At 37.4% G+C, this 22,925-nt stretch overlaps 2 protein-coding genes and 1 pseudogene across 2 annotated transcripts; 2 read left to right on the forward strand and 1 right to left on the reverse strand.

The window, feature by feature from the left end:
- Positions 1–4,264: 4,264 nt before the first annotated feature.
- Positions 4,265–6,620, reverse strand: LOC143552368 (importin subunit beta-3-like). Its single transcript, XM_077042611.1, has 4 exons — positions 5,427–6,620; positions 5,146–5,346; positions 4,731–4,775; positions 4,265–4,297 (listed from the first exon to the last, which is right to left on the reverse strand). The coding sequence occupies exons 1-4, from the start codon at positions 6,618–6,620 to the stop codon at positions 4,265–4,267; spliced, it is 1,473 nt and encodes a 490-aa protein (XP_076898726.1).
- Positions 6,621–6,682: 62 nt separating this feature from the next.
- Positions 6,683–10,375, forward strand: LOC143552369 (arogenate dehydratase 3 pseudogene; annotated as a pseudogene).
- A 993-nt stretch (positions 10,376–11,368) lies between these two features.
- On the forward strand, positions 11,369–14,572 carry LOC143552370 (E3 ubiquitin-protein ligase RSL1-like). Its single transcript, XM_077042612.1, has 4 exons — positions 11,369–11,716; positions 11,762–11,817; positions 12,572–13,318; positions 13,928–14,572. The coding sequence occupies exons 1-4, from the start codon at positions 11,369–11,371 to the stop codon at positions 14,244–14,246; spliced, it is 1,470 nt and encodes a 489-aa protein (XP_076898727.1). The 3' UTR covers positions 14,247–14,572.
- The last annotated feature ends 8,353 nt before the right edge of the window (positions 14,573–22,925 follow it).

Raw genomic sequence — 22,925 nt, forward strand, 5'->3', positions numbered from 1 at the left:
ATGTACCGTACCGGTACCGAAAACTCAAAACGTTGATACTGATTCGATACCGAGATACTAAATCGATACTAATACCGAATTTGCTTATCCTTAGAAACTGTATATTGTTCATTTCATTTACTCAAAATGGATTTTATTTTGATTGATTTAGTTTGAGTTAAACTAAGGAAATTGTTTTACATTAGTTTCCATCACCAAAAACAAAAATGTATATTTGTAAAATTTTCAGTTAATTGATTTCTCAAATTTAAATTACTCAATCACGATTTAAAAATTAATTGATAACGGGTCAGAATTATTACTATGTTTCCGGAAAAAAAACATTATCTCACTAAATGACTGCTAATTCAATAATGTTATAAACACCACAAGATTATTGGTAAATTTATATTGGACTGAATTCTCAACTCCCTTTGGTAAATCAATTTCTTAGAATCCTAAAATCCAAGTAAGTTTTTATGTTTTCCTACATTGATTATTATACTTAGATTTTATTAAATACCAAAGGTAATTCTTTTATCAGTAACTCTAAGTGTATGTTTGGTATGAGGTAATGGAATAAATGAGAAAATGAAATGAACGTGGTAATTAAATACACAAAGGAATGAAATGGATTATTAATATTTCATTGTCATGTTCGGTTACCATGTAGGAATAAAATGATTCTACACTTTTTTATTATTTATTATTATTATTATTATTATTATTCAACAACAAAAGCGAATATTATTATTATTAAATAATAATAACAATAATAATAGTTAAATAATAATAATAATAGAATATTCATAATAACTAGTTTTTAAGACTCGCGCCTTACACCGAGATTATTTAACCAAACAAACATACTCATAAAAATGTTGAATCATACATGTATGCTGTGAACTGTTAACTTCTCAAATTTAAATATACTAATAATTCTTATATAATAATAGTTATATTATAATATGCAAAATAATAATAATAATAATATAGTATAATGATATTGATAATATACGGTAATTATAATCTAAATAATAATTCTAATACAATATTGATAAAATAACAATAATAGAGATTATTATTATTATTATTATTATTATTATTATTATTATTATTATTATTATTATTATTATTATCGAGTTCATTCCATTCCTTGAAGAAATGAGGAAAAAAACACCCTTCTTAAAGGAATGAAAATCCTATAAATGAAAGGAATTTCATTTTTTAAGGAATAACCCATTCTATTAACACATGATAACCAAACATGTTTTAATTTATTCTTTTGAAATGATTCATTTCAATTCACATGTTATTCCATCAAACCAAACACTACCTAATAGTCTAATACACAGGGTAATTGAGCTAAAATTTTGATTAGTTGACAGACCTTAATGCTAACAAAAAACATATTATAAGATCAAAGCTAGCGTTCTTAAATTATGGAGAAAACCTAACAACAATATCCCTAACAAAATTTGGTGAATTGAAATGATTATAATGGATGAGGAGGTGTATATTCAACGTTATTATTATTACTATTATTATTATATCATCATTATTATTATTATTTTATTAATAATACTCGGCAATCACATCTATCTTCAACTTTTAGGGAACGAAGATGCAAGATGGCGTGTTCAAAACTTATTTTCTTCAACTGTTTGTAGCTTTTTTGATGGACTTCTGCACGTCGCGTTTATGACTAAGAGTTTATTAAGAAGTGGAGATAAATAAACAGGTTTTTTGTTTGGTGTTCAGATTCGGTTTCGTTTCGTCTTTGACTCGTCGGAAGTGACGAATCCTGCCGGAAAATCTTGGGTTAAAGTGTCAAGGTCAAGAGGGCTTCCAAAAAACGAGATGGTGTGTCGAAAAGACTGCAGCTCAGCTTTTATACCCGATTTTTCTTAGCAATAAAGATGAAACCGTTCGGAACCGCCGGAACAGAACGGTGATTCCGGTAAGCAATGTTGGCGGCAACTGATTGAAACAACTCAACAAGAACAAGTATTGAGTTGATTTGATTAAAGAAGAGAGAGAAAAAAAATTAAAATAAAAGGATAGCTAGGTAATTTAGTATGAAAATAGGAAATATGTAATTTGATTTTAAAGTTTGAGGAAATATGTAATTAGTAGGCATAGGAAGGGGATATTTGTAAATTTTCCTATATTTAAAACCCAAAATTGTTTATCGTGACTTTTTATTATTGATATTTATAATGTTTTATACTTATAAAATTAAAATTGTTAAACCCGTGTTGTACACGGGTACCTAACCTAGTTAAAAATAACCATAACATTAATATGTTCGGCCTAATAACTTAATAAAACTAGAAAAATATTATAATTGATGATATATTAATTTCATAAAGCTAGACTAAATTATAATGGGTCTAACGAACATAAACAAACGTAAGCAAATGGTTTAACGTTTGCTTCGTTAACATGCCTAGATATCTCTACGTTGTGTTCTCTCAACTCATTTTATGCAATGACTGCAATTAAAAATAATGCGTCTCTCGAGTTCAGTACAGATTGGTTTTATCCTATGAAAGCTTCTTTTAAACAGGCCCGTATCAAAAAGAATAATATTTCAACTTTAATTACCAAAAGCAATGGTCAGCAAGGCTCGTCACCTAAACCGTCTTATGGGCACAAGGATGAAGATGATGCCGAAGAAGTTGATTACCTGATTCTCGATCACATTCAACCGATTCAACCGGTATGACCAGTAGATCGGTAAAACGATCGGTCCACCTATAAAAACTTTGCTCATATATGTTGCTGTTAGTTGTGTTCATATGTTCATACACCCATGTGTTGTGTTAATAAAAACTAAATGCCAACAATTAGAAACTACAAACATATAATTAACTGTGCTGCATAAGGTAGTTTGCGCCTCATGCTCATTTTTAAGTTTATTACCGGAACATCATCTCTTAAATTATATTTTGAGCATACCTTTAGCATGCATACTGTTTATTTCATATAAAGTTTATTGCAAGCCGGATATAATTTCCTCCCCCTTAGTCCCCATAATTGCTTTTTGAGCAAACTACCTTTTAATCAAGTTTTGAAATTGGGTTACACAAAGTAACAACTTATATTTTTATTCATATATAGCCGGTAGTGTACTGAATTTTGTTAGGATATATTCCTTAACTTTCAACTTATTTTTTTTTTATTAACATATATTCATAAACATGTATTTTAGAGATTTCTACCCAAGAATATGAGCTACAATCCACCACAACCTGCATCTAATATGAGCTATAGAAAGATAAGACTTTATGTTAATCATAATAAACACATTGTTTGATATTAGCAATTTAGGAGGCTTGTCAACCTAAGCATGTAGCGAGCCTAAGCTTAGACCTGCATAAATTGTTTTGACTGACGGACTAAACTCATTATAAAACCTCAATTGGTTTGGTTGACTAAATAAAGTCAAGTTGTGGTATTAGCGACGAGATCCTCATTGCATCACGCCCGCACCGCAAACCGACCGCATCCTCATTACGTCCCAGCCGTAACGCGCGGACACACATACTAGTATACACTAATATATTAATGATACAGACCTTATTTTCAATAATCCCAAACTTGGACTTCACCAATAATATCCAATAAAAGTATGCCTAGATTAAAGTTGCTTTCACTTTGTATCTTGAATTAGTGTGTACACCTTGAATAGACCAGCAGTACACTTTGTCAATTGATGCTCAACTACTAAAGAAAACTATTGTGACCATGTTCATATTCATTTTAAATAATATCTAATATCTAATAGTGTACAATGTTTACACTCGTAAAAGAGTGTACAATGCATCTTCATTTTTAAATAATTCAACTACTAAAGAAAACTATTGTGACCTATAAAAGACATTGTTTACACTCATAAAAGAGTGTACAATGCATCTTCAGTTTATTATCTATTTAAATAATATCAAATAGCGTACGAGTTAATTATCATCATCGACTTGTTTCTACCACTCTGTCATTCAACTTGATTGGTTCCAAAGTAACTACGTCATCTACACATGGGGATAATATAAGACATTAGACACCATAATCTTGCACATGGAATTTATACACATATCGGATAAACCACGAGTGAATCCGCTTGAAAGTGCACCCAAATCAAATATATCATGCGCATGTTTAATAGCAGAAACGGTGTCCAGACTCACAGCACTAGTAATGGTGATGGTAAAAACAAAATGAACACAAAGGTGGTGATCCTTTCTTTTGACTTATCCCAGCCTATTTTTAAACCTAATCCCGTTCACATATTGTCGTTTGCAGCATTCATACACGCCTGCAAAAACAAACATGCAGAAAACATGTAAAATATTCATATATAAAATTTCTTTTATCTACATTTTTTTAACCAAGCACCTATCTAAACATCATCTATATAACTTGATATTTACTTGCATCAACAATCGTAAATACTTGTTTCCTAGATTAACACATGGATTACATTTGAGATTAAATTTGTCAAGACAATTAAAGGAGCCGTTGTATGCATATACATCTAACAAAAATCAAGATTCAGGTCAGGTCATAAGTGCATCATAGAATTTGAATGCCGTTAGACTAACTTAACATGACAATTTAACTACTATTAAAAAGCATACAGTAAAAGGCATAATATGTATGCTCATTTGACTTTATCAAAACTAAATACTAGTTACTATTTCAAAAACAAAATAAATATGAAAATTTACAGGTTCAGATTGTGTAAATACCTGATCGCTTTCACAAATTCGGTCGTGTGCTGCATTCAAACACGCCTGCAAAAACAAACATGCAAAAAACACGTAAAATATTCATATATGTGTAAACCTAGGGATTGCATTGATGAACTCATGAGGACAAAACCTCACATTAGTTAGTGATAGACAAAAGGTTAGACCAACCTCAATAACTGTTGTACAATTTGAAAGGACAATAAAGGAGCTGAAAAAAATGAATCTTGATGCACATTTGTGGCTATCAAAGATCCAACCTATACACTAGTCAAGATCTCACTTTTCAGGTATTTAGTGTTTGTCTACTATATTAATTTTCTGTATCCCATGTAATGAAAATGCATTTAATGTAAACAGGTAGGGCACACTCAAATGTGCTCTTAAGTAATATGCATTTATGTGGATTACCAACCTTGACTTGCTGATTACTTGTTACCAATGCATTACGAGAAAGACTCCTTATAATTCTCGTGCGGTATTGGCTGCAGCGTATTATACGTGACGCTAGCTTCTGAATTGTATCACATGCTCCCCACTTCACACGCACATCAGGATCATCGACTGATGCTATAATCCAAAGCATCACTCGATCCACGTGTTTTTGTGGCATCTCCTACAAAAAAATCAATTGAAGATCAGAGAATGAAAAAAACATTAGTCTAATAAAAGAAAAAAAAAGAAAAAGAAAATTACAAGTGGGAATTTGTGCGACAGCTGACCGACAGCCGTTATAGCAGAACGACGCCTCAACCAATGTTGAGACGGTCTTATGAAGTTATCAATTAAATCTCCAAAGCGGCTTACAACCTCACTAGCACCAAACAGATATATGATGTTTCCACAAGCCAAACACCCAAAGTTGAAGATAGGTTGCACAACATTTGCTCGGGGTTCTTCTTGTGACATAAGTAGCATGGTTATAGTAAACAGCTTGCTCACGTAATTACCCATTATCCGCGCTTTAGAAGAGATCGGCACTGATGGCAGCATGTGGAGCATAAGACCTATAGCATGCCTGTTTGTATCAAACTCATACATATTTGGCTGCCCTAGATCTACTAGGCATGCTATTACGGTGTCTAAATCTGACTCCCGAGTTAATAGATGTGGTCTGATTTGATAAGTCAGCCTGAGGAGAAAATCTCCAGCCACACGCCCGTGTTGCCGTGCAAACACACTTAATGCATTGAAAATCACTACCACATGCTCCTGAATCAGAAATTTGTTTGCATCTGACAACCAACACCATAGTCGTATCATTGCGTGCATTGCTAGAGACATAAAAGCGGTTTCATCAGGCTGTATAAGGGTTACAACTTTATCAACTACGTGTCTAAGCTTCCCCGTTCGATCCATTTCAAGCATATTACTCATAAAACGTGGGGCAGATGTTATCAGTAAGAGAGCAAGTCTCTGCTGATTTTTTGACCGGCCATCAAGACACTGCATAACAAACGGGATAAGCTCATCCCAAGATCCCGTCACCGAACCGTGGAATGAAAGTATATCAGAAACAACCCTGGACATACTAACCAAGGTGCCATAAGGTTGGTTGTCTTCTACTGTTGAAAGGCAAGTTAAGATGCCACCTTTGATTGAATGCTTAGTAAGCGTGGAAATCGAACCCCATTCTTCGCGAGTTAAAAATTGGCCTAACAGAGTAAATGCAGCCATTTCATGTTCTTTGCTATCTGCCATCAGCAGAGTGAGCATGTGAAACAACCTGTCGCGATCATAACTCATGCAACGAGTCCATATCTGCATAGAATGATCCTGGACCTCTTCACTAAGATCTACCATATCCGTGACTAACTGTTGCAACGGTACTGGATTAACAATGTATCGTAATATAGCTTCTAACTCTTCTTGCACTTGAGGATGAGCCATGGTCAACTGAGGAAAAAAACCACTACAAGTTAATGCTTTACCATTATCAAGAAATAATAACAATGACAGTAATACTAATAATAAAACAAACAAACGATCATAAACCGAAAGTGGAGACCGATTTATTAATCAATGTGATCAATGAAAGCTTGTAAACGAATTGATCAAACACGAACAGGGGCATGTTCGTGTTCTTTCATTATACTCAAAACAAACACCGGAACACGAACACTTAATCGAACAAATATTTATGTTCATGTTCGTTTACTAAAAAAATGAACATTTGTGTTCGTTTGTTTAAAATCTAAACAAACATAGCCGAACAAAGATAAACGAACATATACGAACAATACAAATAAACACAAACATAAACGAACATTAATGAAAACACTTTAACGAACACAAATTAAAAAAATATAAAACCTTCAAGTAGATGGCTCTTCTAGATAATATTTAATACATAAATAAGCATACATAAACGAACATAAATAAACGAACCTTCATGAACATAAATGAACGAACGGAACATGTGGTCATGTTCGTTAGGGGTGCAAATGAGCCGAGCTACTTGAGATCGGTTCGTTGAAAAGCTCGATCGAGCCGAGCTTAATCGAGCCCGAGCCCGAGCTCGAGCCTAAAATTAAGCTCGTTTAATAAACGAGCCCAAGCTTCACTTATCAAGCTCGAGCCGGCTCGCGAGCCTAAAAGAACTTGTAATTTATATAATTTTTTAAAATATATATTTAAGAATTATTAATTAATATATAAATATATATATATATATATATATATATGATATGAAAAAATAAATAAAAATAACTAAATAATATATGTTATTTTATACATAAAATATTATAATAGAAAAAATATTTAAAAATATTTATAATCATATAACAATTAATTGATAAATAGTAAACTAGCCGAGCTCGAGCCTAGTCGAGTTTGGGCTCGGCTCGTTTGCACCTCTAATGTTCTTTCATTTATTAAATAAACGAACTTTCCGCCGAACGGTTCATGAACAGTTCCCCGAACGTTCGGTTCGTTTACAACAGGCCTAAATAATCGGTTTCAAACCGGTTCGGCTCCGGTTCGATTTTTCGGTTCGTTTAACCGGTTCTTTTGCCCTCCTCTAATTAGGGGTGCAAACGAGCCGAGTGGCTCGCGAGCTACTTGGAATCGGCTCGTTGGAAAGCTTGATCGAGCCTAGCTAAATAGAGCCCGAGCCCGAGCCTAAAAGCAAGCTCGTTTAATAAGCGAGCAACGGCAGGCGGCTGGTTGTGTCGTTGCCGGAGATGCAAAGTTACTAGGGTTTCAGTCATTTGGTCTACAACATTGTGTTTTCGGTTGATGATGATACAGGGTTTATTGGGGTTTTATATTTTTTATGTTTTCATTTTGTTTTCAAAATAGTCTTTTAAATTTGTCTGATGATGAAATAGATTTGATGGGTCGTTTTGGGGTCAACCCGAAATTTTAGAGTGTGTGTCACGAAAGATTATGGGTTGGGTTCAGGAACACCCACTCTGGGGCGGACCTAAATATATTAATAGACTAGGTTATTAACCCGTCTACAACACGGGTAGAAATATTGAAATTTTTGAATAACTTTAAGTATTTTGAAACGATTATTATACGTACAATCATTTTTATTTAAGGCATGAATATTGAAAAATTATGAAATTAGTTTATAATTAGGATAGTATAAAAAAATTAAAAAGTTTATCAACCTCAATTATGAAATGGTCAAATTAATTAAATATCGGTTTTTCAAATAACTAGTGAAATGCAAAACAACCCCGTCAAAGTAAAACTGCATAATAACTTTATATAATAATCAATTAAATTACATGAATTGTGAAAAATACATGAATAATAACAATAATATACATCAATATTAAACAAAAAAGTAATAATAAGACATCTTATCAACAAATCCTTAATTTTCGTGAAATAAACTGTGTCAAGTTGGGGACAATAACCTAAAATGATAAAATTAAATATTAATATTCATATTAATATCACATAATAAATAAATTACAAATTGTGTAAGATTTGAATTATGTGAACACATGTAAAATTGCTTTTCTAATTTATAACCGGAAAATTTGAATCTCGTTACCGGAAATACGATATAACCTTACCTGAAAACATAGAACAAAATCGGCCGTTAGTGTATAAAATATAACCTTACCAGAAAATGATTATACCTCGTTGAAGAGGTAGGTCCCAGCAGAGCCCAGTTTGGACCGGCAAGACTCACCTTAAAGAGGGACGTCTGCGCAAAGACTCACCTTAAAGAGGGACGTATGCGCAAAGACTCACCTTAAAGAGGGACGTTTGCGCAGAGACCAACTGGATCTGCAAGACCACCATGCTCAGAGAAGACCTTACGTGCAGTACGTCAGCTGTTCCCGCCATGTCTTATCTTCTCTAGCAATCTCTTAATATTCACATATTCAGAGCAATCTAGTCTGATTCTCACGCCGGAGGGTGGTCACAAGGAGGAACCCCCCCTTCTCAGTGACGAGCTTACGGTGTCTGTTTTGCAGGTCACCTGAAGAACAATCTACTCTGCCGGACCTAATCCTTATGGGAAACATCTATTTAACCCCCAGATTATCCGTAGTCTGCCCGGGGTCACTTAGTGTTTCTTCAACATTAAATCACTCGCAAGTGATAATCCTGACACCGTCACTGTCATTAACCGCCCCTAAACCCTAGATCTAACACCGATAGTTAAACTTCCCAAACCGCTAACAAATTTTAACCACGAGCATAATGTGACGCTACGCGTCGCCTACCAAGGCCTTCCCGGCGCGTAGGAAAGCCTACCCTAACTGTGAACCTATCCCTTACAATCAATCCGAAGACGCGTTTCGCTCGGTCGAGCTTCACCCCACCGACCGCGCAATTCTCCCCATCGAAAACTCCCTCGCGGGGAGCGTCCACCGCACCTACGACCTCCTCCACTGCCACCGCCTCCACATCGTCCGCGAACTCCACCTCACCTTCAACCACTGCCTCCTGGCCCTACCAGGCGTCCGTACACACCACATCCACCGCGTCATCAGTCATCCACAAGCCTTAGCTCAAAATGCGAACACACTCTCACTAACATCATCTCACGCGCCTCACGCGCCGCCGTCGGAGACACCGCCGGAGCTGCACAACACCTCGCCGCGAACAACCTCCGTGACACCGCGGCAATTGCGTCGTCACACGCCGCCGAGATCTATAACCTGAACATCCTAGCAGATCGAATTGAGGATGATTCGAACAATGTGACGCGGTTCGTAATATTATCTCGTGAACCGGTGATTCCGATCACCGGTAACCGGTTTAAGACTAGTATTGTGTTCGGTGAATCTAAAGGAACTAATAATAATAATAATAATAATAAAAATAATAATAATAATAATAATAATGTGTTGTATAAAACAAGTATTGTGTTCGCTAGTCAATCTAAATAAACTAATAATGATGATGATGATGATGATGATGATGATAACAATGTGTTGTATAAGGTGTTAGCTGCATTTGCGTTTAGGAATATTAAAGTGACGAAGATAGAGAGTAGACCGAACCTGAATCGGCCGGTTGGAAGGAAGAAGCGGTTTGAGTATGTTTACTTTGTGGATTTTGAAGCTTCAATGGCGGATGTTAGAGCTCAGAACGCCATGAATGAGGTGGAAGAGTTCACGTCGTTTGTGAGGGTGTTAGGTTGTTACCCCATGGATATTGTTAACGGTTACTGAGGGTAATTACGTCATTAACAATAAGTTATTAAATATATATATTATAAACCAGATGTTTTTGTTTTTGTGAATACCAAGCTTATTTTGGTACCCAAACCCAAAATCAACCCATCTTCCAAACTATTTTTTTAATGTGTGTTTTTTTTTAATAATTTATGAGTTTTTTTAATAATACGTTTTTTGAATATATTTATAAAAAAATAAAAAAAAATCCGCCGGAGCCCCTCCACACCAGGGCCAGGGGCTTCAACGGGGGCTCCAACACCCCCCTTATCCAGTTTCTCTCTCTGCCACACGTCATAATATTATTGGCTGGAGCCCCCACTCGCGCCCCCATTAGAGCCCCCCACACCCCTCAGCCTAAGAAGTTTTTGACTAAGACTAAGGGGTGTGAGGCGCTAACCGGGGCGTTAGAGCCCCTCCGCTCGCGCCCCCAGGCGCTAACACCACACCACCGGGGCGCTAAACGGGGCGTTAACGGGGCGCTAGCGCGAAAAACCAAGCAGGCGTGAGCCTGTTAGCGGGAGAAGAAAGAGAAAAGTTGTCTTGGTTTTCGAAAAAGAGCCGTTGGGCTCTTATTGAATTAAAAAAAAATATTTTTATTAGCTCTTAATATCCTAGGCCAAAAATATTCTATTAATTGATTTTTTTTTTCTTAAATAAATATTAGGCCCGATCTCAAAATATCATTGGTCAGATTTCTTTGACCCGGAAATTTCTAGCCCGATTAGCAAATCTGATTTTTTTTAACCCAAATAAAAAAAACCGAGCGGTTTTGAAAGATCATAAAATCGAAACTTTGGTTTTCAGTTCGATTTTAATCCAAAACCGCACCGAAACCATAATTATTTATTATAGCTTATGACAAATGAATTGCCATTCCATATTTTATAACCTGGATATCTCACCAGATGGGCTATTAATTTGCACTTGATTATTATTATTATTAAGTCCACTCACTCTCAATCAACGGCGGGAAAGATCAACGGCTACATGGAAACCGTAGAGGAGCTTGAGAAACTAATTACACACCGCATGATCATTCAAGACGAAGGCTCTTCTAATTCTAATTCGAACAACGAAGAGACAACAACATTTAGGGTTTATTACTCTAGTTTTATTAACCAAACAGTTACAATGGCTGGAATTGGTGTCGCCATATGCGATTCGAAAGACGAGTTGATTTATGAGTTGAAGAAGCCTCTGGATTTGAGTGAATGTGATATAGTGAGCAGGCGGAGTGTGGAGGAGCGGGTGTTGATCGAGGCTTTGCGTGCCGCGGTTGCGTTGGATCTTAAGCGAATTGTGTTGTATTGTGGTTATTATCCACTGTATCAGTTTGTGAGTTCATTTACCCCATTTTCAATTGATCATCTTACAATGTAGGTGTTAACCGAACCGAAATTGACAGATAACCGAAAGGCGGTTATTGGTTATTTTTTGTACTCTCGAACTAAACCATTCATAATTTCGTATATTTGTAGCTTTTATATCTCCATTTCATGCATTTAAACATTCATTTCACGTATTTATGCATCTAAGTTAAAATTTTAGCCCACATTTGATTTTGGTTATTAACCGAACTGAACTGAAAACCGAATGAGCCGAACTGATTAACCAAAAACCGGTTTGTTAATTCGGTTGAGCCTATTAACCGAACCGAACTGTGCACACCCCTGGTGTTCGGTTCAATTAATAGACTCCACCGAATACGAAGTCATGCGTTAATCTATTTTATTAATCAGTTTGTTTTTGGTTAATCGGTGTGGTTTGTTCAGTTAGTTTGTCGGTTTCGATTCGGTTCGGTTAATTACCAAAACCAAACTTGGGCTACAATTTTTGCTTAGAATTACATGAAATAAAGGTCTAAAATAAAGGGATTTTTACATATATCCCCTTACTAAAACACGAAGAGAAGGTATAAAACATGAAAAGGAGGTATAAAGCTAGAATTGCATGAAACTATGGATGGTTCGGTTAATTTCAATTAACTGAGGGTAAAAAAAACACTAATAACCGACTTTCAAGTAACTCAGTCTTCGATTAATTTGGTTTTTTTTCTTGGTTCGGTTTAGGTTATTGCTCGCCTCTAAATTTACAAGCTGATTTTATTGTTCAATGTATCTCATCTCTGTATCAATTGACTCTTGGGCCAAGGTTGCAACTATAAAATCGGTGTTGGTAATTTCTGGTTAGTGGGCAGTGGCGGCCAAAACAACAAAAGATTATAAACTTTTTGGATCAAGTGAATCTCCTTAGGAAAAGTTTCACTTATTGTGAGCCCTCTTTTATTGCTCGTAAGGATGTCAAATTTGCGTTTAAGCTTGCAAGAGAAGCAATAAGTTCCGAGACAAGCAATGCAGCATCAAGCCAAGAAAAGCTTGAAAATTGTGTAATATGCTTAGATGATAAGTCCATAGACCAATTTTTTGCAGTTGAAGGTTGTACCCATCGATACTGTTACTCTTGCGTGAGGCAACAAGTAGAGGTGAAATTGCTTAATGGCGTGTTACCAAAATGCCCTCATGAAGGTTGCGAGAATGAATTGAGATTTGAAAGTTGTGAAAAGTTCTTGAACCCAAAGTTTATTGAAATGATGAGAGAACGGCTTAAAGAAGATTCAATTCCAGTGACAGAAAAAGTTTACTGCCCTTATCCTAAATGCTCCGCTTTGATGTCAAAAACTGAAGTTCTTAAGCTTCCTGGAATGATTAATGAAGTTGGAGCTGTAACATGTTATAAATGTCATGGTAGTTTTTGCATTAATTGCAGGGTTCCATGGCATAATGATATGAATTGTGCAGAGTATAAAGGAAGAAGCCCAACACTAATTGTGGAAGAATCAAAGCTCAAAAGTCTGGCAGCAAAGAATTTTTGGCGGCAGTGCATAAAATGCCAACATATGATAGAATTAGCAGCCGGTTGCTACCACATGACATGCAGGTACATTTGTTTCACTGGTTAATCTTTAAGAAGATATGTTAAAACTATTACTGCAATGATACTTTCTAAAAACTGTTACATGATGTTGTAAGCATTACAATACAGTCTAGGCATGGCCCTGATCCATCTTGAAACAGAATATTCCTAAAGTTTAATTTTTCTTGTAGTATATATGGTTTTCTAATTCCTTAAATATTTCTTAACATCAGTTAGTGAGTTAATGTGTTGCTGCTGATGAGGACCATAGATGTTATCTCTGAAAAGTTGGCCTGCAAGTGTAATATGGTCTTACCATACCACCATACCTGTAAAATAAATGTAAATTTGTGTATCTTATGCTTTTTGGAAACGAGTTTAAAGTATTTCAAAATTAAAATTGTTTTGTTTGTAAATTAACAATATATTTTACTTCTTTCAGTTTATATCAGACTAATAATTTAGAACTGAATACTCTTTGATAAATAATTTAAAGACCAACAAGTTGAAACCGACACCTCTAATGTACCGAATACGATTCGAATTTCTAGGTAGATTTTGAATTTGGCATTGTAGAGCCATGGATAGCAGCAACATCGTATTGTTACAAGTTTAGGTTTGTTTATTTTGCAGATGTGGATATGAATTCTGCTACACGTGTGGAGCAGAATGGAAGAACAAGAAGGCGACGTGCACTTGTCCTCTTTGGGATGAAGAACACATCATGGATATTGAGGAAGAAGAGGACGAGGATGATGATTTTGAGCATAATTTTGTTCTTCAGAATGATAATTTTGGGCATAATGTTGTTCTTGAGGATGTTTTTGGGCATTATCTTCATCTTGAGGATAATAATTTTGGGGGTGATGTTGCTCGTGAGGATGATGATTTCGGCATAATGTTGTCCATGAGAATGATGTTTTTGAAGATGATGGTTTTGGGCATGATGTAGTCCTTGAGGGTGATGATTTCGAGGATGATAATGTTCACGAGAATGATGATTTTGAGGAAGTTCTTCTTGATGATGATGTTCATGAGAATGATAATTTTGAGGATGAAGTCCTTGAGGATGACGTTCTTGAAGAAGAACATGAACAAGAAGATGGTGGTAATGATTTTGAGGATGACGTATATGATGATTTTGGGAACAATGATGATGCTTATGATGATTATGGGGATGACGTGGATGTTTATGATGATTATGGGGATGGCGAGGATGTTTATGATAATGACTATTATTTCTGAAGACAGGACACAAGAAGATACGACGAATCCCATAGATGTATAAGTTTCAATATTCGATGTTTGTGTCACTTAACGTTTTGAATGGCAATATTTTCCAATGCTTTACCAATTCTCCACTTTTATTTTCAAGGTTAAATATAATTTACAGCAGATTAAGATGGTATAATTTCCAGTAAATCTCCAAGTCGCTTAGTTTTATTACTTAAAATCATAAATAGGCGAATTGTAAGGCTGCAGATGGGCTTACAGTGATTTTTGTATGCCTAGTTGGCTAGCTAGTTAGCAGTAATTGTAATAAAATAAGCCCATATATGATCAATGGGTTATGTTCTGTCAAATTTCCTAGTTTGACCCGCAATCACGACCCATTTAACACAGTTGGACCTTTTTGTGACAAAACAGACACTAGGTGGCGACACAACCCAATAATGTAGGGCTCGCATGGAATCGATTGGTACTAAAGAAATGAATCGAAGTTCCGAGCGCAAACCGTGACAACAATCCAGTTTGTTAGGGGAAGTATACAGGTTATAAAGGCTGGTCATATAGTAATTTCCTATTCTGCATGTATTCAGTTTCTTGCTGAGTTGTTTTACACTGTTTGTTTATGATTTTAATGAAATATTAAGTGTTGCTGGTTAAAAAAAAGCAACCTGAGTACCAATGTTTTAAAAACCAATTATATAATTGTAGAGGGTTGGACTTATTAATGATACAACCGTTTGTATTGGGGCGGTTCAACCAGGTTAACGTTTTCAATTCTATAATTTCATAAAAATACGACTTCTACTAAAAAAATAAAAAGTACGTGAGTTTATAATAAAAAGTACTCCAAAAGTTAATCCATAATAAAAAAAAATAATCCAAAAGTTGCCAAGTGGCAATATTGAGAGCAAGTCGATTCTATGGTAAATTGATCAAATGCCGCTAGATTAAAACCTTAAATTAGGTTAACTAGTCAACCTGGTTGTACCGCCCAGTACAACTCATTGTACCATTTCTAAATCAAACCCGATATAGTTACAATCCGATTTTATGCTGATATTGGCGGACCATCTCTCAAACAACCGTTTTATTGTATTTTATATATTAAAAAGTAACTTTTGATTGTGAGTGTAAGCTATTATTCGATTTATTGTTTCTTATTGCAAAAAGTATTGGTTTTGTAGATCACTTATCGAGTCTTATTCCTATTGGGAAATGCCATGAGTTACATGTATAGTATCATCTCCTCAAATACACATTACGGTGTTAAATATTGCATATTTGCATTTGTAACTTATAGAAATGATAATTACATGGTTTTTATTAATTGTTTTTGCAAATACACATAGGCTTGTAGGAGGCATGTCAGAAGTGTTTGTCAATTTTTCTTAAATTTTAATAGTCATGGAAAAATACTTAATGTGTAAAATCCTGAATCTTTTGACTATTTCCAAAAACATCCTTAAAAATTAAATTCGAAACGCAATCACGTTTATATATCTAACCTTCATTTGTTTTACATTTCCAAGTCAAAACTTTGAACTTGTAACGTTGCATTCTCAAAATTTTAAAAATATTCAAATTACCCATCATTTACCTACAACAAATTTGAACCATATGTAGTTAATTTGTACCAGACGATCTATTTACCAACTTTTATCTCGTAACAATCAAATTTAAGTTCCACAAAGAATCCGAAGCAATCCTTGATAAAAAAACCAAGAAACTAAATATGATAAACTTTATTATATTTGAAAGTGATTGGTATATACTATCATTACAATTTAACACATATATGTATAGTTTACTAAATTAACCGAAAAAATAAATAGATAGATTTAAATCATATATTTATAAGTTATATGACAATGTATAAAAAAACTAATAGATAAATGGATTTATTTTTAAAAAATGAATTAACTTTTAAGCATATATTTATTATTTAATAATTAAAAAAATTACTTCGTAAATTGAAAGCATATTAGAGTTTTTTTATTTGCATTCTTCAACAATATACATTCAACAATATATATAGTATGATATGTTAATAATAACATTTAATATTATATTCTTTAATATTTAACAAACACGGTTTGTTGTTAATTGGATTTCATCAAGTATGTTGTGAAATCTATTCAAACAATATATAATAGTATAATATGTAAATATTTATTTTTGTAAAAGTGTATAAATATAATATAAATAGAGTTTACAGAAAAATGAATAATTTAAGTATGTTATAGATATAATATAAATGGAGTGTAAAAGGAAAGTGAATAATTATTGTTATAGATACATATATTAGTTTGGAGGGAAAAAATTATGAGAATTAACAACAAACCTACACTTGTCTACAATTATTTTACTTTATTAGAATAGGTAGATGAGACATTTAATTCGCAAATTTAGTTCATCAATACTATAATATATATATAATTATGTTTTGGCTTGGTCTAATACTTTTCTTTTCTATATTTTTTTTTACTAGTATACGTGCACTTTATAAGATTTAAACCCATACTTTTTAAAATAAGATTTAAACCCTCAATCTCTAAAACAAAGGATAAATAGATTATCACCAGACCATGTCCCTTGAGACCCAATAGTGGCCCATCAAAGCATTTCAGTTTAGGTGCTACACTTAAAACGTATACATGTCCTTAATTATCCTATCTTTTATTAAAAAAACTTGTAAATTTATTTAATATTATATTAACGGATAGTATAAAGTCTACATATATCGAACTGATTACAATTATTTTTATTATAGTTTATAAACACTAGGTATGATTGCTATTAATCAAACACGAACATTATAGGATTATAGACATGGTATTTTTGAAAAAAAAAAGAAAGAAAGGAAAGTGACCAACTTTTGTTTATAGGTTATAAAAACTTGGTTTGATCACGATGAATTAAATATTCGAAATCCTCCTTTTTTATTATTTAAGAAATATTCAAATATTAATGCAGTTTTCTTTAAATCAACATATACTATAAAGTTTACATTTTCCGAACGGATCACAACTTCCTATTTATAGTTTATCAAAACTACAGGAACACAATTACACAGTATAGATAAAAAAAAGAGCAAAACATGGCTGGAAGCTTTTTTGTTTATTATGAAAACTGCCTATGAAGCAAACAAGTACAGACGCTTAAATAGTAGAAATAACAAACGAGCAAATCATACGACACGAACATCATCTAACAAACTAGATGATTCGATTTATTCAAAAGAACTAAAAAGTTGAACAACACCTGCATGCAGAAGCTTCCAAAGCCGTTCAAGATCACACGCATCTCACATGATCAAGAATTTGAATTATCCTTGAAGAGGTATGTACCCGCCTCAACCTCCACCGGAGCGGGTCAACCCACAAGATAAACACGGGTGAAATCAAGATAAAGGCCCAAAGACAAAGCCTATGCGCATGGCGCATAGCATAGATGCTCACGCATAACATATGTCAGCGCATCACATAAACTGCGCGTGGCACATAGCATAGATGCTCACGCATCACATATGCTCACGCATCACATATGCTCACGCTTCACATGCTCACGCGCATCAAATCTGCGGGTGGCGCATATTACATGCTCGTGCATATCATATCTACGCGTGGCGCATATTACATGCTTGTACATATTAAGCGCATGAAATATCTGCGTGTGAGAATAAAGAGAAGACTTTGCGCGCCCTCAGGGCAAGCGCATGCGATCAACCTTGTCCTTATCCAAAACAGGATTTAGGGCAACCTTGATTGTACACGTGAGACAACCTTCCAGAAGATATCCTTTTAAGGAATAAGAAAATGCTGATGTTGACAGCATATTAATGAAAGGTGGACAACTCAGCATGACCTAAGTGCTACCACACAGTTATAGCCAATGAGAGAGCACCAGGTGTCCAAAAAGGACACGTGGCGCCGATCAATTGGAGAAGGCCAACAAGGCTGTGTTCAATCAGTGGAAACCCTAGCACTATAAATACTCCACTGCCTCCATCATCATGAGACATCAGATATTCTACACACATTCACATTCAGATACAAAGCAGTTACACTTACAGAGTAACTTACACACTCATCTAGAGAGTATTCAGCTATTAAGCAATACTCTCCAGAATTACTCTCACAATATTATTATCTTCTCCTAAAGAATACTTATTCTCACGCCGGAGGGTTACCCCAAAGAGGACCCCTCTGTCCCTTTCTGAGGGGTAAGTAACGGCGTTGTTCGTTTTGTAGGTGGAAGAACACGGATTCAGGAGGAACCATCGGTGAAACAGTGTAATCACACCCGAGGAAAGTAGATTTACTACCAGTGAGTAGATCCACGTTTCTTCATTGGCGCCATCCACTGTTACAAACGGCAACCAGATCATCAGATCTATATATAAAAAAAAATTCTTTCACCATGGTTTCCGGCGTTCGTAACGTTGATCAAGCTCTGGAGGATATTGAACGTGAGGGTGTTGGTGAGGGATCACAATTTCTGAGGGTGCCGCGTGAATCTACGCGTACCACCAGTAACCGTCCCTTCGTCACAACCCCTCACGGCCAGACTGAAACTCCTCCAGACGATCTCACGTTACAAAATCTGGCCGGCGCGAAACAGAAAGGACCAATGGGTCCAGAGGACGAAACAAACGATCCGAATGAATGGCTCATAAACGAGCAGCGGCGTCTCATGGAAAAGTACGCCGAAATGGTCAAGCAGAAAAAACTAGTCGACCAAACACAGAGGCAAGCGTTCGATAAGCAGAATGCTCATGGGACAAAAAGGCCGCTCGCGCCGGAAGAAGGACATTCTGTTCACACCGCACACACTGAGTTCAGTGATGAAGAGGTGCATAGCATGAGGAAGACGCGAGACACTCATGCAGGAGGCTCACAACTCCGCGCGCCTGTGAACGCGGCGCCTGGAGCCAGAGCCGATCTGGATTTACAGATGCCGTATAGCCCGCCAGTGAGGGGGCAAGTGGACGTGACCACGCCGTACAGGCCGGCCATCTTAGTGAAACACTCAAAATTCACAGAGCGCATCGCTAAGGCCCCCATCCAGCACAAAACCAAGATGCCAAGTGGTCTGGGCAAATATGATGGCACAACAGATCCAGACGACTTCTTACAAGGTTTCTACAACACGGGAAACCTAGAGAGTTGGACGATGCCAACGTGGTGTCATATGTTTGCGCGCTGCCTCACGGGCGCGGCGCGCGTATGGTTCGAGAGTTTGCCAACTGGGCGAATTGATGGGTTCGAGGAACTACTGGAAAAGTTCCAAGCCCACTTCGTACAACAGCGCAGACACACGCGCGATCCTGATGACATCATGCACTGCGTGCGCAGGAATGATGAAACGATTGAGGATTACATCACTCGTTTCAATCAGGAATCTCTGGCGATCGGGGGTATCACGGAGCAACTACTGCGCGTCGCCTTTATACAAGGTGCGCGCAGTGATCAACTCCGCCGAGCTCTCGTAAGCAGAGATGGCATGCCCACCACGTGGGCAAAGTTAATGGAAGCGTCGCGAGTTTTCGCGAGGAATGAGAAACAAATTGCCCAAGATAGGGCAAGAGAAAGAGCGCATCAAGCTGAGTCACCGCGCGCTAAAGAGAAGAGGGCCAAACAGAACTCCGTTTGGTCCAGGTTGCAACCAACCAGTTTTTCTACAGCAGAAAAACAGGTGCAACCAAGCTCACCCCAGCCCCAAAAGGACGTTCGTAATCGCGGGGAGGGTGACAAGAGGGAGGGCAGCAGAGATCCTAGCAGACCTCTGCCAAGAATATGGACTCCCCTCACAAAAACACCTTCGCAGGTGTTAAGTACTGAGAATGTCCAATTCAAGAGCCCCAAGCAACTACACTACAAGGGGCCACAAAACAGTGGCAAATATTGTGAATTTCACAGGTCCCCGGGCCACAATACCGACGCGTGCCATCATTTAAAGGATGCGATCGAGAAGGATGTGAAATCATGCAAGCTGGCTCACTTGGTAAAACACCCAAGGGTAGAAGATGAGCAAGCGGAAGGAGCCTCTGCCAGCAAGAAGTACAAGAGGATTTGTGTGGCTGAGGGAGGGGAGCAAGGGCAGAAATTAAAAAAGAGAGGCGCGCAAATCCACGGAGATTGGCGCGAGCAGCAAGTCATCTTCCCAAGAATCAGGGGAGGCCCCTCAATCAGCAGTCCTCTCGTCATCACCACACACATTGCTCATTATGAAGTGTCAAAAGTCCTGGTGGACACTGGAAGTGAATCTGACATTATGTATGAGCAATGTTTCAGGAAGTTAGATCCGGCAGACCAAGCGAGGCTAGAGATTGTGAACGCACCAATCTGTGGTGTTTCGAATGAAATCATCCATCCCCTAGGGCAAATTCAGTTTGAACTAACTATGGGGGATGATGAACACAAGAGAGCCGAAGTTGTCAATTTCTTGGTCTTGCCCACCACGTCATGCCACAATATGATCCTGGGTAGGGGAACGATTGCCCAGTTTAATGCTATACCGTCGCCAGCGCACGGCGCATTAGGGTTCCCTACACCAACGGGCGTAACATTTGTGTACCGCGATCATTTGTGCGCAGTGACAAGTACACCGCGGGAGGGGAGGATGAAGCTTCCAATGGCAGACAACGCGCCAGAGGAGTGGATTCTAAACCCAAAATTCCCGGAACAAACAATCACAATTGGCGCGACCATTTCAGACGAGACGAGGGTGAGAATGAAAAAATTGCTCACGAAATACACGTCAGTCTTCGCGTGGCAACACTCCGATATGACGGGGGTCCCGCGAGACTTGGCGCAACATTCTCTCAACACGTTCAAGTCGGTTGAGCCAATTGCTCAGAAGAAGAGAGTCATGGGTGATGAGAAGACGAAGGCAATGAATGATCAGGTTGAGGACCTACTGCGCGCAAACATTATCCGTCCGATACGATACCAGACATAGATAGCCAATCCTGTAATGGTAAAGAAAGGCAACGGGTCATGGAGGATGTGCATCGACTTCAAGGACCTCAACAAAGCATGTCCAAAAGATTGTTACCCCCTCCCAAACATCGATGCAAAGGTGGACTCCGTGGCGCCATTTAAGCTCAAATGCTTCCTGGATGCCTACAAAGGCTATCACCAGATTCAAATGGCACCACAAGATGAGGACAAGACCGCTTTCAGAACCGACAAGGGTGTTTTTTGTTACACAAAAATGCCCTTTGGTTTAAAAAACGCGGGTGCAACCTATCAGAGACTTATGGATTCGGTTTTTAACGACCAGATCGGGAGAAATCTAGAAGTCTATGTAGATGATGTGGTAATCAAAAGCAGGGAGGAAAAACAGATGCTTAAAGACATCGAGGAAACTCTTCAGCGCCTAAAGGAAGTGAACATGAAGCTCAACCCGAGCAAGTGCACTTTCGGCGCAGAAGAGGGAAAATTCCTGGGTGTGATAGTCACCAAGGATGGTTTCAAGGTGAACCCAGAAAAGGTTGAAGCCATCCTTGACATGCCTTCACCATCCACCATGAAAGAAGTTCAGAAGCTGAATGGTAGATTGGTGTCAATCAACAGGTTCCTAGCGAACCATGCCAGCAAGTCTACTCCATTCGTTAACACTCTGAGGAATTGTTTGAAGAAGAGCCAGTTCAAGTGGACGCCAGAGGCCGAACAAGCTTTTAATGAGATGAAAGAGTGTCTGATAAAGCTGCCCGCGCTGACCGCTCCACTTCCTGGCGAAACCCTAACGTTGTACTTATCAGCTGGAGAACGCGCTATCGGCGCGGTATTATTGGTGGATCGCGAGGGGATCCAAACGCCAATATACTATGTGAGTCGAGTACTGACAAACCCGGAGACGCGCTACTCCATCATGGAGAGGTTGGTATTATCATTGACACACGCGTCGCGCAAACTTCACAGATACTTCAATGGTCATCCTATTGAAGTCTTGACTGGTTACAATATCCAGCAAGTCCTGCGACGCCCAGCCCTCTCCGGAAGGCTAACAAAGTGGGCGCTGGAATTAGGTGAACACACGATCACCTACAAGCCCCGTCCAGCAATAAAGGGTCAAGTTTTGGCGGAGTTCATCGCAGAAATCCCAGAAGAAAAGATTGAAGAGGCTCAGCGCGAGGTGGACCCTCCGCGAGCCAATGATGATGAAAATCTTTGGAGGCTATTCACAGATGGAGCCTCAAACAATGAAGGGTCTGGCGCAGGCCTAAAGCTGGTGGACCGTGAAAATCAAGAGTATACTTATGCTATTAGGTTGGACTTCAAGAGTACCAACAATGAGGCTGAGTATGAAGCCCTGCTGGCTGGTCTGCGCATTGCGCGCAAGTTTGGAGTTAAAAGGCTAGAGGCACATGTTGATTCTTACTTGGTAGCAGCACAGG

The sequence above is a fragment of the Bidens hawaiensis genome, unplaced genomic scaffold (assembly GCF_021521415.1).
Source record: "Bidens hawaiensis isolate Kalapana, Puna unplaced genomic scaffold, B.hawaiensis_p1.1 tig00016864_1, whole genome shotgun sequence".
Taxonomy (NCBI): Eukaryota; Viridiplantae; Streptophyta; class Magnoliopsida; order Asterales; family Asteraceae; genus Bidens; species Bidens hawaiensis.